Source organism: Acanthamoeba castellanii (genome assembly GCF_000313135.1).
Source record: "Acanthamoeba castellanii str. Neff unplaced genomic scaffold scf7180000084645, whole genome shotgun sequence".
Taxonomy (NCBI): domain Eukaryota; phylum Discosea; order Longamoebia; family Acanthamoebidae; genus Acanthamoeba; species Acanthamoeba castellanii.
This window is the reverse complement of record NW_004457313.1, coordinates 940,330-963,767: the sequence shown is the minus strand read 5'-3', so window position 1 is coordinate 963,767 and position 23,438 is coordinate 940,330. Positions and strand designations below refer to the sequence as shown.

The 23,438-nt window shown below is 59.4% G+C and overlaps 6 protein-coding genes and 1 pseudogene across 6 annotated transcripts; 3 read left to right on the top strand and 4 right to left on the bottom strand.

Moving 5' to 3' along the window:
• Window positions 1-142: 142 nt before the first annotated feature.
• On the top strand, window positions 143-478 carry ACA1_096210 (uncharacterized protein; the record flags this gene model as incomplete). The annotated part of the gene is made up of 1 exon (XM_004334915.1): window positions 143-478. The coding sequence occupies one exon, from the start codon at window positions 143-145 to the stop codon at window positions 476-478; it is 336 nt and encodes a 111-aa protein (XP_004334963.1).
• A 233-nt stretch (window positions 479-711) lies between these two features.
• On the top strand, window positions 712-2,517 carry ACA1_096200 (uncharacterized protein; the record flags this gene model as incomplete). Its single annotated transcript, XM_004334914.1, has 4 exons — window positions 712-809; window positions 876-981; window positions 1,046-1,201; window positions 1,261-2,517. 4 exons carry the CDS (start codon window positions 712-714, stop codon window positions 2,515-2,517), a joined length of 1,617 nt encoding a protein of 538 aa, XP_004334962.1.
• Window positions 2,518-2,652: 135 nt separating this feature from the next.
• Window positions 2,653-4,341, bottom strand: ACA1_096190 (annotated as a pseudogene).
• A 631-nt stretch (window positions 4,342-4,972) lies between these two features.
• On the bottom strand, window positions 4,973-7,354 carry ACA1_096180 (Helixloop-helix DNA-binding domain containing protein; the record flags this gene model as incomplete). Its single annotated transcript, XM_004334913.1, has 4 exons — window positions 4,973-5,662; window positions 5,920-6,043; window positions 6,151-6,202; window positions 6,799-7,354. 4 exons carry the CDS (start codon window positions 7,352-7,354, stop codon window positions 4,973-4,975), a joined length of 1,422 nt encoding a protein of 473 aa, XP_004334961.1.
• A 1,375-nt stretch (window positions 7,355-8,729) lies between these two features.
• ACA1_096170 (uncharacterized protein) lies at window positions 8,730-12,506 on the bottom strand (the record flags this gene model as incomplete). The annotated part of the gene is made up of 8 exons (XM_004334912.1): window positions 8,730-9,182; window positions 9,386-9,511; window positions 9,603-9,799; window positions 9,882-10,044; window positions 10,157-10,425; window positions 10,520-11,615; window positions 11,662-12,154; window positions 12,226-12,506. The coding sequence occupies 8 exons, from the start codon at window positions 12,504-12,506 to the stop codon at window positions 8,730-8,732; spliced, it is 3,078 nt and encodes a 1,025-aa protein (XP_004334960.1).
• A 1,233-nt stretch (window positions 12,507-13,739) lies between these two features.
• Window positions 13,740-19,224, top strand: ACA1_096160 (uncharacterized protein; the record flags this gene model as incomplete). The annotated part of the gene is made up of 9 exons (XM_004334911.1): window positions 13,740-13,919; window positions 14,338-14,490; window positions 14,733-14,931; window positions 15,007-15,165; window positions 15,639-15,689; window positions 15,913-16,121; window positions 16,285-16,692; window positions 16,786-17,773; window positions 17,885-19,224. The coding sequence occupies 9 exons, from the start codon at window positions 13,740-13,742 to the stop codon at window positions 19,222-19,224; spliced, it is 3,687 nt and encodes a 1,228-aa protein (XP_004334959.1).
• A 359-nt stretch (window positions 19,225-19,583) lies between these two features.
• ACA1_096150 (RhoGEF domain containing protein) lies at window positions 19,584-23,140 on the bottom strand (the record flags this gene model as incomplete). The annotated part of the gene is made up of 9 exons (XM_004334910.1): window positions 19,584-19,711; window positions 19,829-20,576; window positions 20,676-20,849; window positions 20,949-20,987; window positions 21,154-21,225; window positions 21,384-21,473; window positions 21,577-21,682; window positions 21,790-21,845; window positions 21,968-23,140. The coding sequence occupies 9 exons, from the start codon at window positions 23,138-23,140 to the stop codon at window positions 19,584-19,586; spliced, it is 2,586 nt and encodes an 861-aa protein (XP_004334958.1).
• Window positions 23,141-23,438: the final 298 nt, after the last annotated feature.

Below are 23,438 nucleotides of genomic sequence, written 5' to 3'. Positions count from 1 at the left end.
GTGTTCTGTGCAGGTGACTTGTCTCGCGTGTAAATGGCAGAAAATTTCCAGAGGCGGGCCAAGCGAAGAGCTGAAATATTTTGCATTCCTCCAACAAGAGACAACCCTCCTAGCTCGTGCGCATTCATCAATTCAAGACAGGATGGGAAACAGTGTGGCCAAGGTGGCGGTGGACGGTGCAATGAACTCGGTGGGGTTGGGAGGCGATGACAAGTCAAGCGGGGGTGGAGAAAACTCAGTCGTGGATGGTCTTACGGAAGCAGCTGAGGGCATCTACAACGGGGTGACGCTTGGCGCCGAGCAAGGGGTGGCGTCGTACAAGGTGGCGAAGAGCAGAAACGTTGCCGATGACCTCAAGGCCAAGTACAAGCGCGATGGTCCCGTCTCCCGTACCGTCGTGGATGAAAAGAATGCCCAACAGAAGCGAGAGCGATCGAAGAAAACAGCAGAGAGCATCAAGGCCAAGTACAACAAGTAGGGCCATCTGATGGAGATACCGAGAGATCTTGAATTTTGATAATGGAAGTTATTGTACAGTTTCGATAATTCGTAGAGATGAATGCCTTGGCCGTTTCCTCACTGTCCACTGTTTTAGATTTTCCTTGCGAGATTTACATCACCGTTTCTGAATTGGCGCGAAACGCAAGGCGCCAAAACAGGGGAACGCAGAAAGGGAACAAGCGCAGCCGCTCCATAACGCTACGTAGGAAGATGGAGGAATCGTTTGCTCTTGCCATCCACAAAGCCTTGCACAACTGGCGCGACGTTGAGGGAGAAGTGGACCTCCTAGGCGATGGCGAAATCGTGAGGTAACGACGAGGTTGAGCTCATTCGCCATTCCAAAAACTCAAATTGTTGTTCTCTCTCATGCGCAGCTTCTCCACTGCCCCGAACGGCTGCCGAGTCGCTGAGTGGAGAGGGCACCGCCTCATGGAACAGAACAAATCTAAATCAACAAGCTGGGGAGTAAAGGCGAAGAAGGTACGTCTTGTCCTGCCGTGGCGAGCAGTCTTCGCAGGACGCTTACGGACACCAACGGACGTAGGGCGCTCGCATTACGTGGGTGTTGAGTGCCCCCCGCTGGGGCTTGATTCAAGATGATGCGATCGTCCGCGGATGCTCAGCCATAAAGGGCTCGAAACCCTCCACGAAGGCAGACCCCAGCGACGATGAAGAAGAAGAAGACAAGGCTTACTCCAAGGTACGGTCAGATAGATCTTCCTATTGATCTCTTTCTGTCTTGACTCTTTGCGTCTGTAGCAGACCAACGCAAGCGAGGACGAAGATGAGGAGGAAGAAGAAGAGGAAGAGGAGGAGTTCGACATGAGCAACAAGATTACCGAGCTGAGGGCGTTTACCAAGAAGCACGGCATCAAGGTAGTTGGAAGGAAGAAGGAAGACGTGCTCAACGCCATCACGAAGTGGAAGAAGCAGCGCAAGCTCGAGAAGGAGGCACGAAAGGCCAAGGCCGCCAAGCCGCAGGAGGACGAGGAGGCCAGCGAGGACGAGAACGCGGAACAAGACGAAGAAGAGCAAGAGGAACGCGTCAAGACCCCGGCCAAGGCACCCGCGCGCCCTGCAAAGAGGAGAAGCAAGGCCGGACTGACCGAACGTAAGGCGGAGGAAGTAGAGCAGGCCGCTCCCGAGGCCCCCGCCACGCCCGAGAAAGAGGAAGAAGCGGCTGTCAGCGAACCCGTCGAAGTGGAGGAGGAGACCCCGGTGGTCGAGGAGCAAGCGGCGCGAGCTGAAAAGATCAGCGAGGAAAGCGAGCAGGACGAAGGCGAGATCGATACCGACCTCGACCTCGACCTCGACAAGCTGGACAGCTACAACCTCAAGACGCTCAAGGCCTACTGCGAAGAGGAGGGCCTCAAGCTGCCGGCTGGTGCGAGGAAGCAGGATTACATCACCGCCATCCTCGACCACAACGCCGACATCCTCGACGAAGACGACAACCACGATGGCGCAATGGTCGAGGCGCCCAAGCCCAAGTCCCCCGAGCCGAACCAGGTTGTTGGCGCCGCATCACCGGTTCAGGCCGAGCCCAAGCAAGACGAGAACGACGAGGATCTGGACCTCGACGAGCTGGACCGCTATTCCATCGCAACGCTGAAGAAGTATTGCGCGGACGAGCGTATCGCTGTGGCGGGGACCACAAAGGAGGCTTACGTGAAGGCCATACTCGACTACAACGACTCGGAGCGGTCCTGGCTCGAGGTGTCGAGGGCCGATGACGAGTCCCCGCGCGAGGAGACGAAGACCAGCGACAAAGAGGAAGCCAAGCGCGATGGCGAGAAGAAGGCCTCTGTGGAGTGCGACGTCGAGGAGGAGACTGAGGAGACCGAGGTCGCGATGTGGAAGAGGAAGGCCGCCAAGTGGAAGCAGAGGGCCAGGGAGCTGCAGCGCTTCAACGAGCTCCAGACCAAGTCCCCGCACCACCAGATGAGGAGGGCGAGCGGCAACAACAAGGAGAACGCCTCGCCCGCCCAAGTCGCCAAGACCGGAGTCCGGGCCTGAGCGGCACTCCCCCCCCCCCAAACCCACGCAGACTCAGCCTGGAGCCGCTTCTGCTCTCCACCCCGCAACCACTACCACCACTTTAACCAGCAATAGATGCCGTACTTTCTTTTTCTCGAGATAACCGTCATCGATCTAGCCCTGCTCATAGGGCCGCACGTCGTAGTCGGTCCGGGCCTTGACCATGGGCAGCGCCGCCAGCACGGCCTCGACGTCGGCGCGACTCAGCAGCGGCAGGCCCAGCACGTTGAGGATGCGCAGGCTGCGACGGCACACGCTCGTCTCGCTGTCGGCCAGCGCGCGCACGCCCAGGGCCGTCACGCCGCCGCTCTTCTGGAGGTCGAGCGTGTGGAGCCGGGGCAGGTGGCGCGCCGCGGCCACCACGCACGAGTCGTCGACGCTGGCGCTGCGCAGCCGCAGAACCGAGAGGCGCGTGCAGCTGGCGATCATGTGGGCCATGCCGCGCGCGGTCAGGTTGGCACAGTCGCGGATGTCGATCAGGGTGAGCGTGGCAGAGAGGTACGTCGCGATACTGTCCAGCGCCACGTCCTCGATCACGAGCCCTGCAAGCGGGTTGGGTGAGTTCTCCACACGACACACACGACACACACGACACACACGACACACACGACACACACGACACACACGACACACACGACACACACGACACACACGACACACACGACACACACGACACGTACCTTGGATATCTAGCTTACGCATCCGGTTGTATTGGCCAGGTGTTCGAAGGTTGCGCTGCTGACAATGCCCGAGAACTTGGCCACCAGCTTCTCCAGGTGGGTGCAGCTGTCCAGCATGGCCGACACCGCCTCATCGCGCACCATTGGACAGCCTGTCCCCTCATCATCCGCCGCCCCCATTGCACGTGAACACGACGCGACACACACACCTCACCAGGGAGCGCGACACCCTGTACGCACACGACACACACACACACACACACACAACTGGTTGAAACAGGCGTACCCCAGATATTGAGCGATCGCAGGGTGGTCGGGTGGTGTTCGGCGAGAGCGCGCACGGTCTGGTCGGTGATGGCGGCCAGGGCTTGCAGGTCGAGCTTCTCCAGCTGCGTGCAGCCCCGGACCACCGCCACCACGCCCGGGTCCTTCACCCGGTAGCAGCCCTTCAGCCGGAGCGCCGCGAGCTGCGGGCACTGCGCCGCCAGCGCCGCCAGGCCGGTCGACGTGATCTGCGTGCACGACTCGAGCGACAGCGAGCGCAGCGCGCTGAACCGGCCGAACGACTCAGCCAGCTTGGCGTCGGTCAGGCGCCGCAGGCCGCACAGAGTGAGCGCGGTCAGGCGCGACCCGGCGCCCGATGGGTGGTTGGCCGCCGCGGCCACGATGGCGTCGGCGGACATGTCCGACCGGCAGCGGGCGAGGTGGAGCCCGGTCAGGCGCGTGCACGATACCAGGAGCGTCGAGACGGCGTGCGGGCCGACGTTCAGCTGAGTGCCCACCACGTCGAGCCGCTCCAGCTTGCCGCATCGACGCGCCACCACTTCGATCGCCATGTCCCCCCTCGAGCTGGAGTGCACTCAGGCGTCAGCAGAGCTTAAAGAGAGCTCTTTGGGGGGCGCTAAGGGGGGCGGTACGGTGCAGAGTGATCGGTGGTGGCGGTCTGGGGGCGGACGGCGTGCAGGCGGACGTGGCGACGTTGGCGCCAGCAGAGGGCGGCCCAGGCGCGGCAGGTCGCCGTGCACGCGCATAGGTCCCGCACCGAATCGAGCCACCCGAACACCTGCTCCCACACCTCCGACGGCAGCAGCACCTCTTCGGGGTGACCCTCACTCACTTCCATCTTTTAACAAAAGATGGATCTGCTTTATTATTTTATTTTATTTTATTTATTGCATCTTTTCTCTTTCGTGGCAGAGCGAGAGAACGGAGTGAAAAGGCCATCACCAAACAGAACATGACCTTTATGTTCGACCCTGGTGGCCTACACGTCACTCACTACCTGCAGGCGAGTGGTTGAAGTGGATTTGTTTATTTGATAAAGGAAAAAATGAGAGAGGCGAGTTGAAGTAGAAAGGTGAAGGGGGTGAAGAGAGATAACAGACGGATCGGGGCGGGCCTTCACTCCTTGGGCAGCCAGTGTGGTTTACATCCTCCCGAGCATACTCGTACCAGGCGGTCCCCGCTGCCACCACCGTCGTCTTCTTCCTTCCTTGAACTTCCTGCTGTCGTCCTCGTCCTCCTCCTCGTGTCGCTGTTTGTTGTTGTTGTGGATGTTGTGGGTGTTGTCGTCGCCGCCGCCACCGCCTCTCCTGATGTTCCTGTCTCATCTGAGGGGAACTTCTCTTCGTCCTCTTTTCCGCTCCGGCCCGGGGCTATCGATCTCGCTCGCCATCGCCTCGCCCCGGCCAGCTCTTTCCTCCTTCCACGTGCCGCCGCTGTCGTCGTCGATCGACGATCATCATTATCATCATTTACATGCCTCCGTGCTGGTGGTGGAGGTGGTGGAGCTGCTGATGCTGCTGCTGGTGCTGGTGCTGCTGCAGTTCACTCGCCCCGTGGTGATTATGGAACTGGTGGTGGTGTTGTGGCTGCTGCTGCGCCGCCACGTCCTGCGATGACTGCGGAAACGAGAGACCGGAGAAGGACGTTGGCTCGCCGGCCGACACCACGGACCCGTCGCCGGCGTTGCCGTTGCTGTGGTTGGCGACGGCCATTCGCTGCTTGCCGGTCAGGCCGTCGTTGGAGTTGTCGCTGTCCCGCCCCTCCGCGTCGTCGTCATCGTCATCGTCGGTGTCGCCCCGCTGGTCGATCACGATCTCGTCCCTCTCGTCGTCGCCGCTCCCGCTCTGGCTGCCGCTCGACGAGTGGCCGGTGCCCTTCCCGCCGCCGTGCTCGCCTTCGCTGCCCTCGCCTTCCCGCCCGCTGCCGTTGCTGTCGCTGTTCTCGCCGGGCGAGTTGCGCCTCTGTCGCTTGGCCGGGTGGTTCTCATCGCCCTCGCCGTCCTGGTCCGCACCACCGGTCGAGCGCCTCTCGCGATCGTAGTCCTCCGCCACGTCGTCGTCTCGCGTGAGGAAGGCCTCGTCGTCTTCGAGCTTGATGCCGGGGACCATCAGCTTCAGTCGCTTGTTTTCTGTGATGAGCTTGGCGCACAAGTTTTGAACCTGTGTGTGCGTGCGGTGAGGAAAGGCGTAAGTCACTTTAAAGTGTCCGAGCTGGCGAAGGTGGTAAAGAAAGATGCGGCCGAATCATGGGGGAGTGTGCCACGTGCCTGTGTCAAGTGGTCGGCGGCTTCCGTGAGGACTTCCACTTTCGTTAATCGCCGATCGTTGGTCACCTGAGGTGGGTATGATAGGATATGATGCGAAGCGTGAGCAATGACACCGCAGCAGGGGGGGGGCATGCCAGAGCGTGCGCGTACCTGTTGAGGTAGAAGGGTCTTCAGTCTGTCGATGGCGCCGTTCATGTCGCTGCGCCGCCTCTTCTCTGCCATGTTGTGTCGCTCCTTCCGCACTTCCTCCGCCTGCGCCTCTTCATTCTTGTTCCTGTGGGAGAGGCCATGATACGATATACGGATCAGTCGACGCGGAAGAGGGTGGCAACAGAGGAAGGTGCCACACGGGGCAAAGAGAAGGTGTGCCCGGGCTCCAACCTTTTGGCCTTGGTGTCTATCTGATCCCACTTGGAGTAGAGCTCGAGCAGGTCTGCGCATCATACAAATGGGGTGAGTCATAAACCACGAACCGCAGAAAGTGAGTTCAGATGGTTACACTCCATCATGTTGTTGTGTATTTACAAAAAGTGTATTATCAAGAATGTGGACCCCAGATAACATTTGGCCCAAAAAGGAAGAGAAAATGCACGGGAAGGAGGGAGGAACGAAAACGGGCCGTGGCGCGTTACGGCGCAATTCCTCGACCGCGAAAGAAGTCGGTCGGGACGAGGGTGCAACCAATCTTTTCTAACGCGCACCGGCGGTGGGGCGCAACAAGAAGCCTTCCGCTCCACAGAGAGAGACGGCCACAACACCCACTCACCCCCAAGCAGCTCACGGCCACGCGAGGCCATCAATCGCGAGAATCGAGATCGAATTTGTGGAAATGGAATGGAATGTTCGACAACACTAATCTAGCTCATAGATGAGCACCATCGAGGAATCTTCGCGAGATAACAATAACAACAGCGAAGAAGAACATCACTGGCAGACACCAGGACGAAGACAAAAGCAAACGAAAACCACCGAACGAAAGAGGTAGCGAAATTTCGAGGACGTGCGATGATCTGTGGATCGAGGGGGTACCTTTGGGATTCATCGAGGCGGCCGTCCTCACCGTGGGCGGCTGTTGCGGTACCGAGTTCGACGATTGGTGCTGCTGCTGCGAACCGGCGCTCGAAGCGCCAGCGATATGGCTCAGTGACACGGCGGCCTGGTGGGCGGCCCCGCCGCCGTTCCCGAGCTGCGAAGCCATCGAGGGCGCGGGCAGTTGGGCGCCGCGATCGCCGCTGCCACGACCCGGAGCAGGCAGGCCGTAGCCGTCGTCGGTGCTTCCTCGCTGCGCCGATGATCGCGGAGACGATTTCTCGCTCAGGCCGCCGCCCATCCCGCCAGCGTGGCTCGGGAAAGGATTGGCGCTGCCGCCGTAGAGGCGATCCGAGTGGCCGCTCGTGGATGGCAGGCCGTACTGCTGCTGCGGCAGGGATACGCCATACGGAGAGGGTCCCATGCCGCCGGCTGCCTTCGAAGGCATCTGGTGCGCGAGGCTGTCCTTGAACGCTTCGCCAAGCCGCGACATCTGGTGGGCGGCGGCAGCGGCCGAGAGCGTATTGACGCCAAGATCTGCGCCGCCCGGCTGCATCGTCGACGGATTACGCGCTACGCTCGACATCGGTGGCAATACTCGCTCGCCCAGCAGGCTGCTTGGTGAAGGCTGATGCAGGCCTCCATGGTACGGATGGGAAGGGGCCTGCTGCTGATGCTGCGAGCCACGAATGGACGAGAAGGGGAAGGAGGGCCTGGAGGAGACAAATGGCCGACATGGAGGATTAGATTTGAGATGGCGGAGGCGGCTGCAATGCGGCGGCATGTGTGCTGACAATGTGCGCGTATCCATTATCCAGGCAAAGGGGATGCTGCAACGTACAGCTGTTGCTGCCCTGATGGAACCTGCTGACTGTAGTAGCTCTTCCCGCCTTCGTACTCGCCGTAGCCATCGGTAAGGCCCTGCCCTCCGTTGTATCGTTGATCTTGCCCGCCATAATTCATCTCGAATTGGCGAGTCGGGTAGCCCCCTTGGCTATTTTCGTTAATTGGGGTATCTATCTCTCGTCTCTAGGTGTCCCTGGCGCTGCTGGAGACGCCAAGGATCTTCTATCTACTTCTTAATGTCTTCAGGCACTTCGATGATGTTGAAAGAGGTCTTCTTCCAAGCGCGTGCGCCCTTTTCCCCTTGTCTTCTTTCTCTTCTCGCAGGTGCGGGCTCACCTACTGAACTGCGTCGGTTACGGTTCGCGATGGTGGTGATGGTGTTCGTCGTTAGCCCCGCCAAGTCCCCTCGTGCCTCTCCAAACGGGTATGCTGGTGGGTGGTGCTTCTTCTTCTGCTCTCGTCTCCTTCTCTTCGACTTCTCTTTCTCACGCTCTGGTCCGACACCTGCGCCGATGATTTATTTGTTTGGTGCTTTTCCGGCTTCTTGCGCGTGGCTGCCTACGCGTGACGTCATTCCCACACGAAATTTCAATCCTGCCTTCCTAAAGCCCGCCAAGATCAAGGCCTGGCTTCCGACCGCCACCTTAACCTTTATTGAATTTACGGCAAAATCGACGTCAACCGGAAGCGGGGAAGTGGATTTGTGTGGTTTAGGCTCGATCCAATATTTCGAGATCGACAGCACATCTGAGCTCTGCCGGAGCTGAGGAGCCGTTTGGCCACACGTGCACATAAGAAGAGATAGCTCCCCCAAGACTACGCTCACACGCCCAGAAACTGGCCGAGCAAGTCAGAGAGAACTCCCAACGCCAGAACCAGCTATTGGCGCCAAGCTGTTGCTTTGCAACGAGCTGCTGACCTATCGGCAGATCCTCAACGCCCAGGAGTCACCTCCCACAATCTCACCACCAGGTCAAGGCCTTCTCCCAAATTGTTCATACAACCACACCTTGGGCTACTACTGCGTCTCCTGAGACTTGGACGAGACATCCAGGCACCGTGGTGTGTGTGAATAAATTTCACCTTTATCCTCTTTCCTCTTTGCGTGGGCATGCAAGCGGTGGCGAAGTGGCTGGGTAGCAGAAGAGCGGGTGGGCCGCGAAGTCGAGGCGCTGGCGGCAGATGAGCGACTGCACGATCCACTCGATGGTGCACACCGGCCCGTCGTCGCCTCCCTCCCGGACGCCACCGTTCGTCGCGGCCTCGTCGCGGCCATCGTCTTCTTGCCCCGCCTCCTTGAGCTTCTCCTTCGTCTGAAGAAGAAGCGAAGAAGACGACGCGGCCCTCGTGAGGTAGGTCTCCTTCTCCACCACCGTGCAGCGAAGCGAAGGCGGCCGTGGTCGCTTACGACTCTGTTGACTCTTCTTGCCGGCCGTGGACTTGGGCGGCCCGCCCTTGCACTCGCCCTCGTTCCCTGGCTCGCCGGTCTGGACCTCCACCTCGGCGCCAGCCTCCTCCAGCACCAACCTCCAGTATTTCTGAATCACGCACGTTGTTGGTGTTCAATTTGCCAACGTCGTGTGTCGTGTCGTGTTGTACCATGAATTGGCGCGAGCCAAGTATTTTGATAGACACACCAGCAAAGACCGCCATGGGCCAACTCTCGTGGCTGTCAACGCACAACGCACAACGCACATTGATGAGCCCAGAGGAGCAGTGCCAGACAAAGTAATAAATATACGTACTGGAAGATCCGCTTTTCATCGACCAGGGACACGCCAGCGGGCAGAAGGTAGGGGCGGTAGGGCAGCGGACAGCCCTGCTCGGCCGAATGCAGGAGCCACCGATAGTGGATCGTCGGAATGCCCTGCCCGGTGCGTGGTGCGTGGTGCGTGGTGCGTGGTGCGTGTCGTGAGCACAATGATGAAGGGGTGCGAATCATGAAGGGTGGCGGGTACCGCAGCGAGGGCCATGAGGTACTTGAGCGTGCGGTGGTGCTTGTCCGAGATGAGGATCACCGACGGCAGGTCGCCCCACGCGCTTCGCCACACAAATCCGCGACTGCCGACCAGCTGCTGGTCCTGCTGGCGGAGGTGGGCCATCCGGTTGATCACCGTGCCGCCCAGGTCTTCGATGAGCTCCTTCACCTCCGCTTCTGCATTTCACACACATTCTTGAGTTTTTCAATCAAAATAAAAAATAAATAACATAAATATAAATAAATAAATAATTTATACCTTGCATGACGCGTGGTGGAAGCCGGGCAGGGGAGGTGGCGACCGAGGTCGATGCGTTGACGTGCGGCTTTTCCTCGTTGAGCCCGGTGAGGATGAAGTGGAGGCCGGCCAGCATGGGCTTCGAGGCCGCCTGCTCGTCGGTCTCTCTCCGCCTCTTTGCCCTCTGTGGGCGCAACTAGCGACCGACGCAACACGCAACACGCACGCGACACGAACACGACACTCGCGTCAGTCCTTATCCCGCGGTTGGGCGATGAGCGACGGGCGCCGCCTACCGTGTGTGCAAAGGGATCCTCGCTCAGCTCCTGCGATTGACGGGCGGTGGCGAGCGCCAAGGGCGCCGCCGGCGTTTGGCCGCCCTTCGGCCGCTCGCCCGCCGTCCCCGTGCCCGTCTCCTTGGACCCCGTGGTCTGCTCCCTCTTGGTCGACTTCTTGGTCGTCTTCGGTGTCTTTGGCGTCGTAATCGTTGGCGTTGTTGTGGTCGTGGTCTTGGCCGTGATTGCCGGCTGTTTCACGATCACCACCGGACCTCGGTCTGCCGCATCTGCGTAGTGTGTGATGACATACACACCGCGGTCAGAGCACGTGCCAGTCCGGCTGAGTGTTTTGACTGGTCGGCGGGTGGCGTTAGAAGGTACCTTCGTTGTGGCCTTCGATCTCGGTCAGCGACGACGACGAGGGAAAGGAGGGCAGCGACGGCACCAGCGGCAGGATGGAGGTCGCCACGACCGCTGAAACCCCCTCCCGCTCTGCGCTGCTGCTGGCAGCCTTGATCTTCGATTGTGGATCGTCTTTCTCGTCCCTTTTCTTCAACTCGCATTCTTGATCGTGGCCCTCTTCCTCCTTCGCTTCTTTATGTCCGATGTCGATGGCGGGCTTTGCCTCGCGCTTGGCGCCGGAGGAGCCGCCGCCGAGATCTCCGCCGCTTCCGGTCTGCAAGACGCCTGCGCTGCTGCTGGTCCCGTTGGGTCGGGTCGTGGGCAGCATGCTGGGCGAGGAGGCCGGCTTGCCGCGGCACAGCTCGCGGAACTCGGACTTGGAGAGCGGGGCGGTGGCGATCTTCTGCCGCCGCCGGAGCCAGATCCTGTCGGCCGCGCCCTCATCGTCGTCGCCGTCACTGAAGAGGTTCCTTCTCGTGGCCTCGATCTTTGGCTTCTCTGTCTCGGCGTCTGCATCGTCCGCTTCTTCATCGCCATCATCCTCATCGTCGTCATCATCATCGTTCTTTCGTGATCGGGTCGCCGTCACTTTGGCCTGCTCCTCCTCTTCGCTGTCGCCGTCATAATTGTCGTCCTCTCCTTCGCGCACCTGAGGCTCGGCGGGCTGTTGATGCGGCGCCCTGCGCCGTGTCTCGTCCCGTCTGGCTCCGGCTGCGTGGGCTCCCTCACTCTCAATCACCTCCACCATCTGCCCGTTCTCCTCGACGATGACGCTCACCTTGCGCGACACCGGCGTGGCGGGCCTTCCCTTCTCTGCAGTCGGGGCGCCCACGACCCGTCGCCGACCTCGTAACAACCTGCGCCCCACCGCGTTGTGGGTCGTCTCCCCGCTCGATGGCGCGCGCTCTTCATCCTCCTCCTCCTCCTCGCTGTCGTCTTCGCTGTCTTTCTTCGCCACCGGCTGCTCATCGTTGTCATCGTCATCTTCGTCGTCGTCGGATGGCCCCAGCACGCGGTCCATCTCCGAACGCGATATGGGCCGTATGGGCTGAGCATAGCCCACAGGGCCGATCAGCTATAGAAAGGCCTCACGACGAACGGTGGGGTGCGGGTGTACGTACCGACTCGTTGGCGGTGGTGGCCAGCGGCCGCGCGCGGGCCGGAAAGGGCTGCGACGCGGGGAAGAACGAAGAGGGCGGCGAGCCCGGCGTTGGCGAGCTCTCCATGCGGACGCGCCCCGTGGGCACGATCACCGGTGAGAAGGAGTGCGCTGTTGGCGACGATAGCGACACGTCATCATCATCGACCTTCGCCTTTTCCTTCTTCTTCTCCTTCTTCTGTCGCCCGCCGTGGCGTTTGCCTGCAGACTGGCTCACCGTCTTTGTGTACTTCGCATCTCCGTCGGCGCGTTGCGCGCAGATGACCTCGCGAACGAACTCGCACCCGGGCGTGTTATCATGGTCTGCAGTACCATCATCACGGCGTGGAGGAAGCTCGTCGTCCTTCTCCTTCTTCTGCTTGGCGCTGCTGGCACCGCCGTCATCGGCCGCGGCTGCCGTGGTGCCCGCGGCTTCGCCCAGCTGCCCTATGTCCTCAGCCGCGAGATACCACCACCTGTGTACACAACGGTGGCGATGTCGATGAACACATCTACTGCACCATGGTGAAGGTCTGGAATGTCGTACGTGTCAGAGTCCCAGGCGGCGCCAGGAGGACTGACCGCGCGAACGACCTTGTCCTGCGCTTCCTCTTCGGCCTGCGACAAGATGAGCTCGCCGTCGTCGTCCAGGCAGACCGGTGGGAAGGGCGAGTAGGAGCCATCGATATCCTCTAGCGACGGCTTGCCCGAGGCGGGCTTGTGATCGTCGAGATCGCTACCACCCCTAGCCTCATCTTCTTCGCCCTCTGATTCGATGCTCTGTGCCAGAAGCTTCTGCGTGTTGGCCATTCGCTCTGCCTCTTTCATCTTCTTCACAGAGCTCAGCGACAGCTTGCGTCGTTTGTTGACATCGCTCAAGTACTGGCCTCGCAGATTGGAAGGCAGATGGAAGGGTGGATCGCGACTGAAGCCAGTTCCACCTGGACTGCCGCTCGATTTGATGGTGTTGCTGCTGCCCGACCAGCCCCCAGAAGCCCTTCCCCCATCTTCACGGCCGGAAGCACCTCGCCCCTGGCTCCACATCTCTAAAATAATTTTTGCAACGTTGTTCTTGTTGGCCGTTGCCGTTCGCGCCAAAATTTCAGTCTGCCAAATTTCCCGCAAGTCACATTCTTGAGCTGCCAGTGGTGCTTACTGCCGGCTGCCCTTCAAAGTGCTGCTCTTGTGCAACCAGCACTAGCCCTAGACCATTGGCTGGAGAAGCGCAATGCACGGTCAGAAGCAACGGGCCACTCTGTGTGGCCAGAATCGGCGCCTTGGCACCCACTGCCGGTACAGAGTGGCGCTCTTCGTCGCGTCTCCAGCTCAGGGCGATATGGCTGACCGCCACCGGCACCCCCCGACTCCAACCTTTCGTCGGCGGCGTTGGATCGCCGCGTGGAACCAAACATCCGCCACACGGCGGGCAAACCCGAACTCTAGCCCAACAGAATTTCAGAAAAACTGTAGGCGTGTTTCATTCCACAACTCCGCAAACCCCGGACACCTAGTTTATTCCGGAATTAACCGGACATTATGGCTTCTCTTTGATTGTTGGGGTTTCGTTCTTTGGTTGGCAAACGAGAGACCCACCTTGCGAGAGGAGCGCGTCGCTTGGCCCTTCGCTTCTCTCCTCATCTTCTTCCTCGTCGGCGTGACTCCGAAGAGCTGGCTGCGTTTCAAGAGAGCAATTGCACTTCCTCTCGCTTCGTTCTTTCTGGCTAAGCCCGACTGGCGAAATCATCTTGTTCGGCGAAGAGAGAGCGATCAGCACAGAGATTGAAGCGAGCGAGAGGAACCGAACAGGGCTGCATCCATCCCTCGGCCATTTTGAAAGAGGCGCGCACGGGTTCTACGGACGACGTGAAACAAGCAAGAGCAACGGCGGAAGGGGAAGGAAACATTTTCCACATCCCGAGGAGGAAGAGGATCGCCTATACATATCTCCCACGATTCTCTTCCACTCTCGATCTCCCTCATCTATCTTTCATTTGTTTATATTTTTTTCCCCTTTCGATTAATCACGCTACACGATTTTGAGAGGCATCGTTCGACTTCGCAATGGCCGATACCAAGGTGGAATTGATCATGCTGGCCCAACACAACGAGAACGACGATCTCGATGTGGTTGTGGAGAGGGCGAACAATATCGAGCTGAAGCTCTCGACCACAGAACTGGCCAATGCGGGTGTCCAGGGCATCGCAACTCAAGAATCTGGTTCCTACTCGATTTGTGGCGAGGTACCATCCTCCTTTCCTTGTTCGAACGCGTTTGAATAATTCAACAATAATTCAATCGGTTCGTATCTGAAGAGGTATTTTTTCGAATTTTAAATCCACTTCCATCCGCGACCTTTCATCCTGCAATCAGTTCGTGGATTCCACGTCTGCTTCAAAGTCCTATAAGAGGAGCTTTTGCAACGCCGAAAAACAATTGCGCAAGAAAGAACTCACTCGCTAAATCGATTGGACCACTCCTCCTGCCCATCTTAGACCATCTCCCCAAAAAGGCCAAACGCGAGTTCCATCCTCAAATATTTAATATTTTGATTTTTAAATTCATTATTTATTATTATTTATTTATTCGGTGACAATGCACGGTCACATGTGACCGCGACTGACTCCTGCTTTCCGCCCGGCTGCTTGCCCGCGCGTGCAGAAGGATCTACGCAAGACTTCGGCCCGCGGACGGCGTGGCGACTACTTCGTCTACCCGAACCACCAAGAAGCTGGATCCGGCAGCAACGGCGCCGCCTCGCCGCGCACCCGCGCCGCCGTGTCGCCCTCCGCGTCGTACCACCCGCAGCACTTGGTACGAAGCCTCCACCCCTCCTTGTGGCCACCCAATCAGTTCCATGTTCAGTTTTAGGCCAAGTGCTGCGACCCAGGGTAGAAATGGAAGGTGTTACGGTCACTCTATTTTTGCGCGCAACTCTCTGTTTTAAGAGACGCGTCTGTTCAAATCAGTTACATCCATGTTCCTGTTGGTCGTGTGCTTGACTCACTCGCTCGCTCGCTCGCTCCCTTCTTCTCTTCTCTCTTACACTCGCGCAGAGTCCTCGGCTGAGCGTGTCTGTCGACAACGGCGAAGTGCGACAGCAGCGACAGCTCGCAAGCAGCGGATCTGGCTTTCAGAAGGGCGAGACGCGCGACCACAAGCAACGCACTCCCGGCGTCGGCTGCCACATGGCGACGCAGCGAGCTTCAGTTCACTTGGGTGGTGCGGTCGCACAGAGCAGCTGCGATCAGCCCGGTACACCTAAACAAACCCTAAAATGGAGATGTTCTGAAGGCAGCTAACCGGCCCGTCTATGGTTACGCACGACAGGCGATACACGTGGAGGTCTGGAGGTGGGCGAACATCGATTGCGTTCGTCTTCTCTCCCCGCCGCCGCCGCCGCCTCCGCCTCCTCCTCAACCCGCGATCTCGCGCTGACGGGAGCTCCCGGGACCGCCGCCACTCACGAAAGCAGATCGTCTGCCGGTGGTACGCGCAGCCCCCCCCCGCCCCAACGCTAATCCACTCGCTGTCTGTCGTCGCCTCTTCGTTTCCGTTCTCTCTCTCTGTCGCCCTCCCCCACGCAATCCCAAATCGCCGCTTGACCAACTCTCAAAGCGCACACTCCACACTCGAAGAAGCCGCGCTATTGATTCAAACGACCTTTTTATTTAAATAGTTATTTAGTTATTCAGTTTGCTCGTTCGCTTGCTTTGCGCGCCTTCTGTTCTCTCACCTTCGCCGCGTACGCGGACTGGCTGAAGTGAGTGAGATTTTTGATTGCTCACTCGAGCTCATCTTCTCGCCCCCTCGTATGGTTCACTCCTTTTTGATTATTTAAATTTTTGTTTCCTAAATTTGTCTTTCGCGTTTCGTTTTGAAGTTCACACGACACACATGACACGACACTGACACAACACTGAAATAACGTTCTTCGCTCACCCCATTCCTCATTCATACAGCCTCGGGCATGGCGTACTTCAGCCCCCCGGTACAAGTGCGCTCCAGCAACGGTGCGCGATCTCCATCATTACTTTTTTTGTTTGTTTTTGTGTTTTACAATTTAAATTTTTACACTTATTTATTCAGAGAGATAAATAGAGGACAATAATTGTATTGGCAATAGTGATTAGCCCTTATTTTTCTTTCACAATAACAATAATAAAAGGATAGCCGAAAATAAGCCGAATATTTTTTTATATTATACTCCTAATCCCGTTCGCTATTGCAACACAGAGCTCCGCACTCGATCGCGGCGCTCGAGGAGCGGCGAGTACACCACTTCGCGGGTCGTGCCGGTGACGCCTCCGTCCCCTCTCACTGCGCCGGCCCCGGCGAACGGGAGCAAGGCGTGGGGATGTGACCAGCACGGGAACTGCGAACCGGGAGCGCCCCTCTTCCCGTCCTTCTTCACCATCGAGAAAATGGAGACCCTCCTTTCTCTCGTACGCTCTCTCTCCCCCTTCTTTCGTCGTGTGTCGTGTGTCGTGTGTCGTGTGTCGTGTGTCGTGTGTCGTGCGTCGTGCGTCGTGCGTCGTGCGTCGTGTTTGTTGCTGACGCAATCCGGCGAATTCAAAAACAAAAACAAAAAATGACAAATAAATGCAGTCGGGGATCAAGTTCATCACGGCGGAGCTGCACACGGCTACGATCGAGCGAACGAAGAAGAGCGGGAGCGAGAGCGAGGGGGACGCCAACGACGTGGGCGACACCGCCTGGGGGTCGCCCGACGACGTGCCCGCGCCTCAACAGCCCCAGCAGCAGCAGCAGCTCGACAAGGGCAGCCACAACGGCAGCGGCGGCCGAGAACTGCCGCGCGAGCGCAAGCGGCTGCAGAAGGAGGAGGAGGTGTTCCGGCTGTTCCTCCACTTCGGCAGCTACTCGGTCCCGTCGCTCTCCGGGGAGCACGGCCGGCCGCGGGCCAACACCACCGGCGGACACGCCAGCGGGGCGCCGCCGGCCGTGTTCGACGACCAGCGCGAGTGCCGCTTTTTCAACAAACGCGAACGCGCCGAGGTGCGTGTGTGCGGTGTGTGCGTGTGTGGTGCGTGTGTGTGTGGCGTGTGTGGTGTGGATGATGGGCTGACGTAATGTTGTTGATGTCTGCAGAAATTCTTTGCGCATCTAGTGCAGGAGCTGACGAAGGCCAACTACAAGAAGGTCTTCATCCCGCCCTCGCCGCTGATGGGCTCCTACGAGGCGCAGCTGCAGCTGTCGCGCGGCGGCGAGCTCTTCAAGCTGGCCGAGCACTGCGCGCTGCCCCACACCTCGCTCTCGCCCGCCCACCAGTCCAAGATCGCCAAGGAGATTCTTCACATTCTCAAGAACTCGCCGCCCACCTCGCCCATCTCCAAGACCATCCAGAGCAAGTCCGTCGTGCGCTACCTCCTCAAGAACGCCTTCTACAACCTCTTCCCCTCCTACCCCTCTCCTTCATCATCATCGTCGTCGTCGTCTTCATCGTCTTCTTCTTCATCATCGTCGTCGTCGTCTTCGTCGTCGACGTCGCCGTCATCATCGCCGGTGACGTCGGACGAAGTCGGGACTCGACAGCCGAAGGCGGCCGCGGCCGCGGCAGCGCCACCGCCCTCGCCGTCGCTGTCGTCGCTGCGTCGCGTGGGCCGGATCGTCAACGGGTCCTCGCCCTCGTTTTCGCCCTCCGTCCAGAGCTGGCGCGCACGGGGCGACCCCTCATCGTCTTCTTCGTCTTCGTCTTCGCTTTCCTCGTCGCCGTCGGATTCGTCGGCCATCGCCGAACGCGAAGCCAAGGAAACGAACGAAAGCGAGCGAAAGAACGAAGCGCGAGAGCGCAAAGAGAAGGAGCAGCAGCAGCAACAACAGCGAAGCCAACAGCAGCCGCAGACGCAGCCGCAGCCGCGGGAGAAGCGAGAGCGGTCGCTAATCGAGCGGTGGCGCAAGACCATCTTCCGAATCATGGACATCATCCGCGAGAAGCACGAGGAGGGCTACTACGCCGACGACCAGGACTTCAACAACGCCCACTTCATCAAGGAGCTCACCCAGTCCGACCTCTCGCACTGCTACCTCTACTGCCTCCTCAAGCCCTTCATCTCCTCCCAGTACCACTCGCCCACCGGTACACACACCGCCCTCCACATCGTCGGACGTGACACGCAGCACTCGCGCTAACCGCACACACACGACACACACACGACCTACACACGACACACACGACACACGAATGCAGGTGCGTTTGGGTTCGAGCGGCTGAGTTCGGTGGAGTTTGTGCAGCAGCTGGTGCGGCTCAACAATCCACTGCTCGACCAGTTCATCACCTTCAACTTCTACACAACCGTCAGCCCGAGCGCCGGCGCCAAGCCGGCGTCGACGCCCTCCAACCTGCTCTACTTCTGCATGGACTCGCTGTTCCGGTTCCCGCGCAACAACATCCTGCACAACCTGGTCCACGACACGGTGGCGGCCATCTTCGGCCGCGACGAGAAGCGCAAGCGCGACCGCAAGGCCAGCGGGCCGTCGAGCCGCAGCAGCGCCACCGCCGGCGGCAGCGGCAGCTACACCATCTACGGCAGCAGCGGCAACCACCGCATCCGCGGGAGCTACGCCGGCAACAGCGGCGGCGCCGGCGCCGGCGGCTTCCAGGGCAAGCTCAACCGCAAGCTGGGCAAGTACAAGCGCGTGGCCGAGCCCTACGGCGGCGGCGGCGGTGGTCAGTACGGCCACGATGATGAGAGCAACGAGATGGACATCGAGGTGACGGCCCAGCTGTGCCCCGAGGAGGCGATCGAGGACGAGCAGGAGCTCAAGGCCCGCCGCGAGCTGATGGCCCGCAAGTGGGCCAAGGAGTCCATGAAGCTCCGACGCGTGGCCCTCGTCGAGTGCGGACTGCTCGAGAAGCTCGTCGCCTACTTCCACGCCCTGCGGGCCGAGAAGGACGCGCGCCGTCGACAGCAGCTGCAGCAAAAGGAGGAGGCCGCGGCGGCTGCCGCTGCCAAAGAGGCCGCGGTCGACAGCGACGGCGATCTCACCCTCAACTCGGCCGAGAGCGATCCCATCAAGACCGAGATCGAAGAGGTCGAGGAGCTCGAGGAGATCGAAGAAGTCGAGGAAGTCGAAGAGGGCAACGACACTGAGTCCCCTTCTACTTCGACGTCATCGTCGTCGTCATCGTCGTCGTCACCATCATCGTCACCATCTTCTTCTTCTTCGACGTCGTCGTCATCGTCGTCGTCTTCATCGTCGTCGACGGAGGAGATGAAGCGAATTCTGGCCGGGGCGACGTGGGCCGGCGAGGAGAACCTGGGGCCGGTGGTGAAGATCGTGAATCGGATGCTGCGCGGGCGCAACAACCAGTACCTCACCTGCTCGACGCACCTGCTCACGGGCGTGCTGGGCGTGGACGAGGCGCTGGCCCGGGCCTGGTTCGAGGTGGTCCACGCCGACCTGCGCGAGATCAACGCCCTCGACAACAGCCGCCCGTTCGAGAAGCCACACGTCAGCTTCTCGTCGCCGCTCAAGAACTCGTTCGACAACTACCACCTCAACCTCCTCAAGTTCCACCGACGGTGAGGATGGTGATGATGGTGGGTGCTCTCTGATTTTCATTCTTAATTTTTGGCCTCCTTATTTTCAAAGTGAAACGCGAAAACAAGACCTCTCGTCCTCCACTCTTGCTGCTTCCTCTCGCGTAGAGCCAACAGCACCAACAGAAGTGGGAACAGGGACCTGGGGGAACAGAATTTTTTAATCCTTGTAGATTTTAGAGACCATTAGCAAGTGGCCTTGCTAGCTCAGTCGGTAGAGCGTCAGTCTCATAATCTGAAGGTCGTGAGTTCGATCCTCACGTGAGGCACTTCCCTTTTACAAAGCTACTTTTTTTCGAAGGAAAGTGTCAAAAGCCCAACTACATTAGAGGGTACAAAGAGGTTTCAGTTCTGTTTCATGCACTTGAGGAGGGCCTCCATCCAGGCGACCTTGTCCTGCGGGCTCTTGGTCTTGAGCAGATATCGCTCACCAGCCGACACCGACACCCACGCAATCACGTCCCGCTCATCCGCTGCATACACATAAACACACACACACACATGCAAGAGTAAACAGATACACACATAGTATGTTAGAAATATATTAGTCACATCATCGCCAACACCACATTGGTGGAGGGGAAGAGTACCTTCGTTGTGATAGGTGGAGGCGATGTAGCACTCGCTGAGGTGGTGCACGCGCACGAATCGGAACTTGGCGTCCTTCTCGGGCTCGGTCTCGAGCAGAAGATCGTCAAAGAGGAACACGTAGCGCTTCTTGTAGGAACGCGAAGAAGAAGACGACGACGATGAAGACGAACCGCGGCTCCCGCCCCGACCAGCCATCTTCAACGTCGGCAGCAGTTGCCGCGGGGAGGTCGACTGCAGCCCGCCACTACCAGCCGACGAGCCCAGTTCGAGCCACGACCCGCCCCGCTTCGACTTCTGCGGCTTGACCGTCGCCAGCGCCGCCGCCGCGGCCATCGGCGTGTCGACAGTCGACGGCGACGAGTCGGCGTCGGGTGCGAGCGCGGGGAGGGACGACATGCTGGACCAGGTGGCGGCGGGCGGAGTGGAGCTGAGCGGGACGATGCGCGATCGGTGCTTGTTGGCATCGAAGCTGCGCTGCCGCACCAGCTGCGAGGTGGAGCGCCGCGCGAGCTTTGGGAGCGAGTCGGTGGTCGCGGCCGACGAGGCCAGTGACGATGATGATGAAGAGGAGGATGAGGAGGAGGGTGAGGTGGGTGGTGAGTGGTCGCTGTCGGTGTCGTCGAGGGTGGGTTCGGCGGACGGCAGCATGTCTTCGGGCGTGATGACGATCGCGCCGTCGTCGCCCTTGATCCGCAGCTCGCCCTGGTGAATGAGCCGCCGCACCGGCTGTCGTCCAAACAGCGAGAACTGCGCACACGCACACCACCACCCACACACGACACGTCATCAGCCGACACTCGACACTCGACGAAGATGAAGATGAAGACTCGGACGTGGCAGCGGTACCGCTTCCTTGCCCTTGGGGAAGACGAGGGCCTGCTGGATCTCGCTGAGCTGCTTGACGGCCTCCTCCTGTCGCCGGGCCTGGTTGAGAAAGCGGTTGAGCTCCTTGATCGACGTCAGCAGCTTGTCGATCCGGGGCAGCTCCTCCGGCTTCCTCTGCGAGTGCTTCAAGTAGTCCTGTAGGGGTTTTTTTGCACGCATTTTTAGCCAGCCGTGTGTCGTGCCATGCGTGCGGTGTGTGCTGTGTCGTGTCGAGTGCGGTCGTGGTGTGCGTACGCTCAAGAGCAACTCATAGCGCGGAATTCTCTGGATGGGCTGCAAATGGGAGAAACCAGAACGGGGCCAGTGGTCAATGCACACAATGAATGCCGCCGCAGTTGCGGGGTGTGTGTGTGGCGCCCCGCTTTTTCGGCAAACGCGAACGCGCCGAGGTGTGTGTCGTGTGTGTGTGTCGTGTGTGTGTCGTGTGTGTGTGGAGTACGAGGATGAGCAGCGAGTCGAGGTCGAGGATGACGCTGGACCCGGACTCCTTGTTCAGCCGCTCCTCACACTCCTGGATTTTTAGCTCCGATGATCAGTTGTGGGTGATACCAGGATTGAATACAATAATTTTATAATATCATAAAAAATTACTAGTTAGTAACAATAACAAGAAATAATACAATTATAAATAGTACAATTGTTAATAATAACAAGTGGGGGGAGGCAGACCTTGAGGAGCGAGATGAAGGCCGAGTTGGAGTGCAGCTTGGCCAGGTTGGTGCTCACTTGCGAATATGCGTTGAAGTACGCCGTGTAGATCTGATCATTCACGACAACGACGAGCAGAGAAAAGAAGAAGAAGCCGTCGCCAAGTAAGCGATGATGGTGATGGTGGTGTTGCATGAGAACAAGATGAAGGCACCTTCATGAAGGGGATGAAGGAGAGGAAGGACTCGGTGAACGAGTTGTCGGCCTCCTGCAGCTCCGAGAGGAACGTCTGGTGCAGCGTGAGCAGTGTCGAAAGCTCCCTGGGTGGTGGTTCGAGGTGGGCGCGCAAGTGGGTGAGCCAACGCTCGCGCGGGGGGGGGGTAATAACATCATCGTCACCATCACCATCATCAGGTGGCCGACGTACCGAATATTGAGCACTGCGCCTCTGACCACTTGCGCCTCCTTCGCGGCCTGAAGCACCTGTGCGACCGCACACGATACACGACACGACACGCACGACACACGGCGCACACGGTACACGCACGCATGGTGAGTGACAAAGCAATGGGCAGAGGGTGAAAAAAATGAAGCGTGAGGCGTACGGCGTCGAGGATCTGCAGGTTGTGGATGTAGCTGATTTCGGTTTCGATGAGCTCGTTGCGCACTCGCGCCCTGTGCTTCTCCTCGACCTCCATCTCAACATCCTCCACTTCCACCTCCACCTTCTCCACCTTCTCCTGCTTCTCCTCTTCATCCTCCTTCTGTTCGTCTTCCGTCCCTGGTCGCAGTTCAGCCTTGGCCGCCGCGTCGACATTTGTGGACTCGGTCGGCGGCTGCGGCTGCGGCTCCAGTGGTGGCTGTGGCTGTGGCTGTCGCTTTTCGGCGGACCGGCGGAGCTGATCGCGTTCGCGTTCGCGCTCGACCATGAGGGCCATCTTCTGTCGCTCCTTCTGGGCGAAGAGGGCCATGTTGGTGATGCTCACCTGGCGCTGGAAGTGCATGAACACCTCGCACCTCTTCCTTTTCGCCTCCTCGCTCTCTTCTTTCTCTCCTCCATCACCACTACCACCCTCGTTTTCGCTTTTGTCTTCGTTTTCTCGTTCGTTTTCGCTTTCGCTTTCGTTCTTTCCCGTCTGAGGACTGTCGCCGGGGGCAGAGTCGCTGGCTCGGGGCAATGGCGGGGGCGAATCCGTCTTGAGCACCGCCGACGTCCAACACTTGTCGCCGCTGGCGTGCTTCTTGAGCACCTGGTGGTTCTTGCTCATCAGCAGCCGCTCGGTACGTTTGTCCGCGTCGGCGCTCTTGACCCGCGACCGGTGCCGCTCGGTGCTCTCCGTCAGCTGCAGCGACGCCACGGCCGCCGCTGGCGCCGGCTCTGCATCGGGCTGCGCCTCGGCCTGGGCACCGGTTCCCTGTGCTTTGAGGCCGGCGCTGATGTCGGCGATCTTCGCCGCCGGCAGCTCTTCAAGCGCTGGCGTGTTGGCGACAACGTCGGTCTGCTTCTTGTCGGCGGCCGTGGTTGTCGTGACATCGCGCCGCCACTCAGTGAGTGCGTGCTTGACATTCCGCTCGCTCTTGGCCATTCGCTTAGTGCTGGACTTGAGCTTGGTCGCGGGCTGGTCCTTGTCGGCCTTGGCCTTGACCGTGTTGCGGCTCGCGGGTGTGGTGGCCAGCAGCAGCGACGACACCTTGCCACCGCCCTTCTTCGTGGTGCCAGCCGCCGCGGCTGATCGCTGCTCGGCGGCCTCGTTGAGCTCGACCTCCCTGTTGAACATGTCGTTGATGATCTTGTTCTTGTCCTTGATGATCCCGATCAACCGCTGGTTCTCCTCCTCGAGTATGCTGACCCGCTCGCGCAGCGTCTCGACGCTCTCCTCCTTCGCGGCCTCGCCATCGGCATTGACCTCCTGCTTTACCGGCGCCAAAGCAAAAGTGAGAGGGGCAAGTCGAAAGAACGAAAAGAGAGCACGGACCTTGGTTGCTTTGGAAATCGCGAGGATCGCTTTCTGAGTGGTGGTTGTCGCGTGTGGTTTGTGACCGGTAAGAAAAGAAAATGAAGGGAAGAAGAAGAGA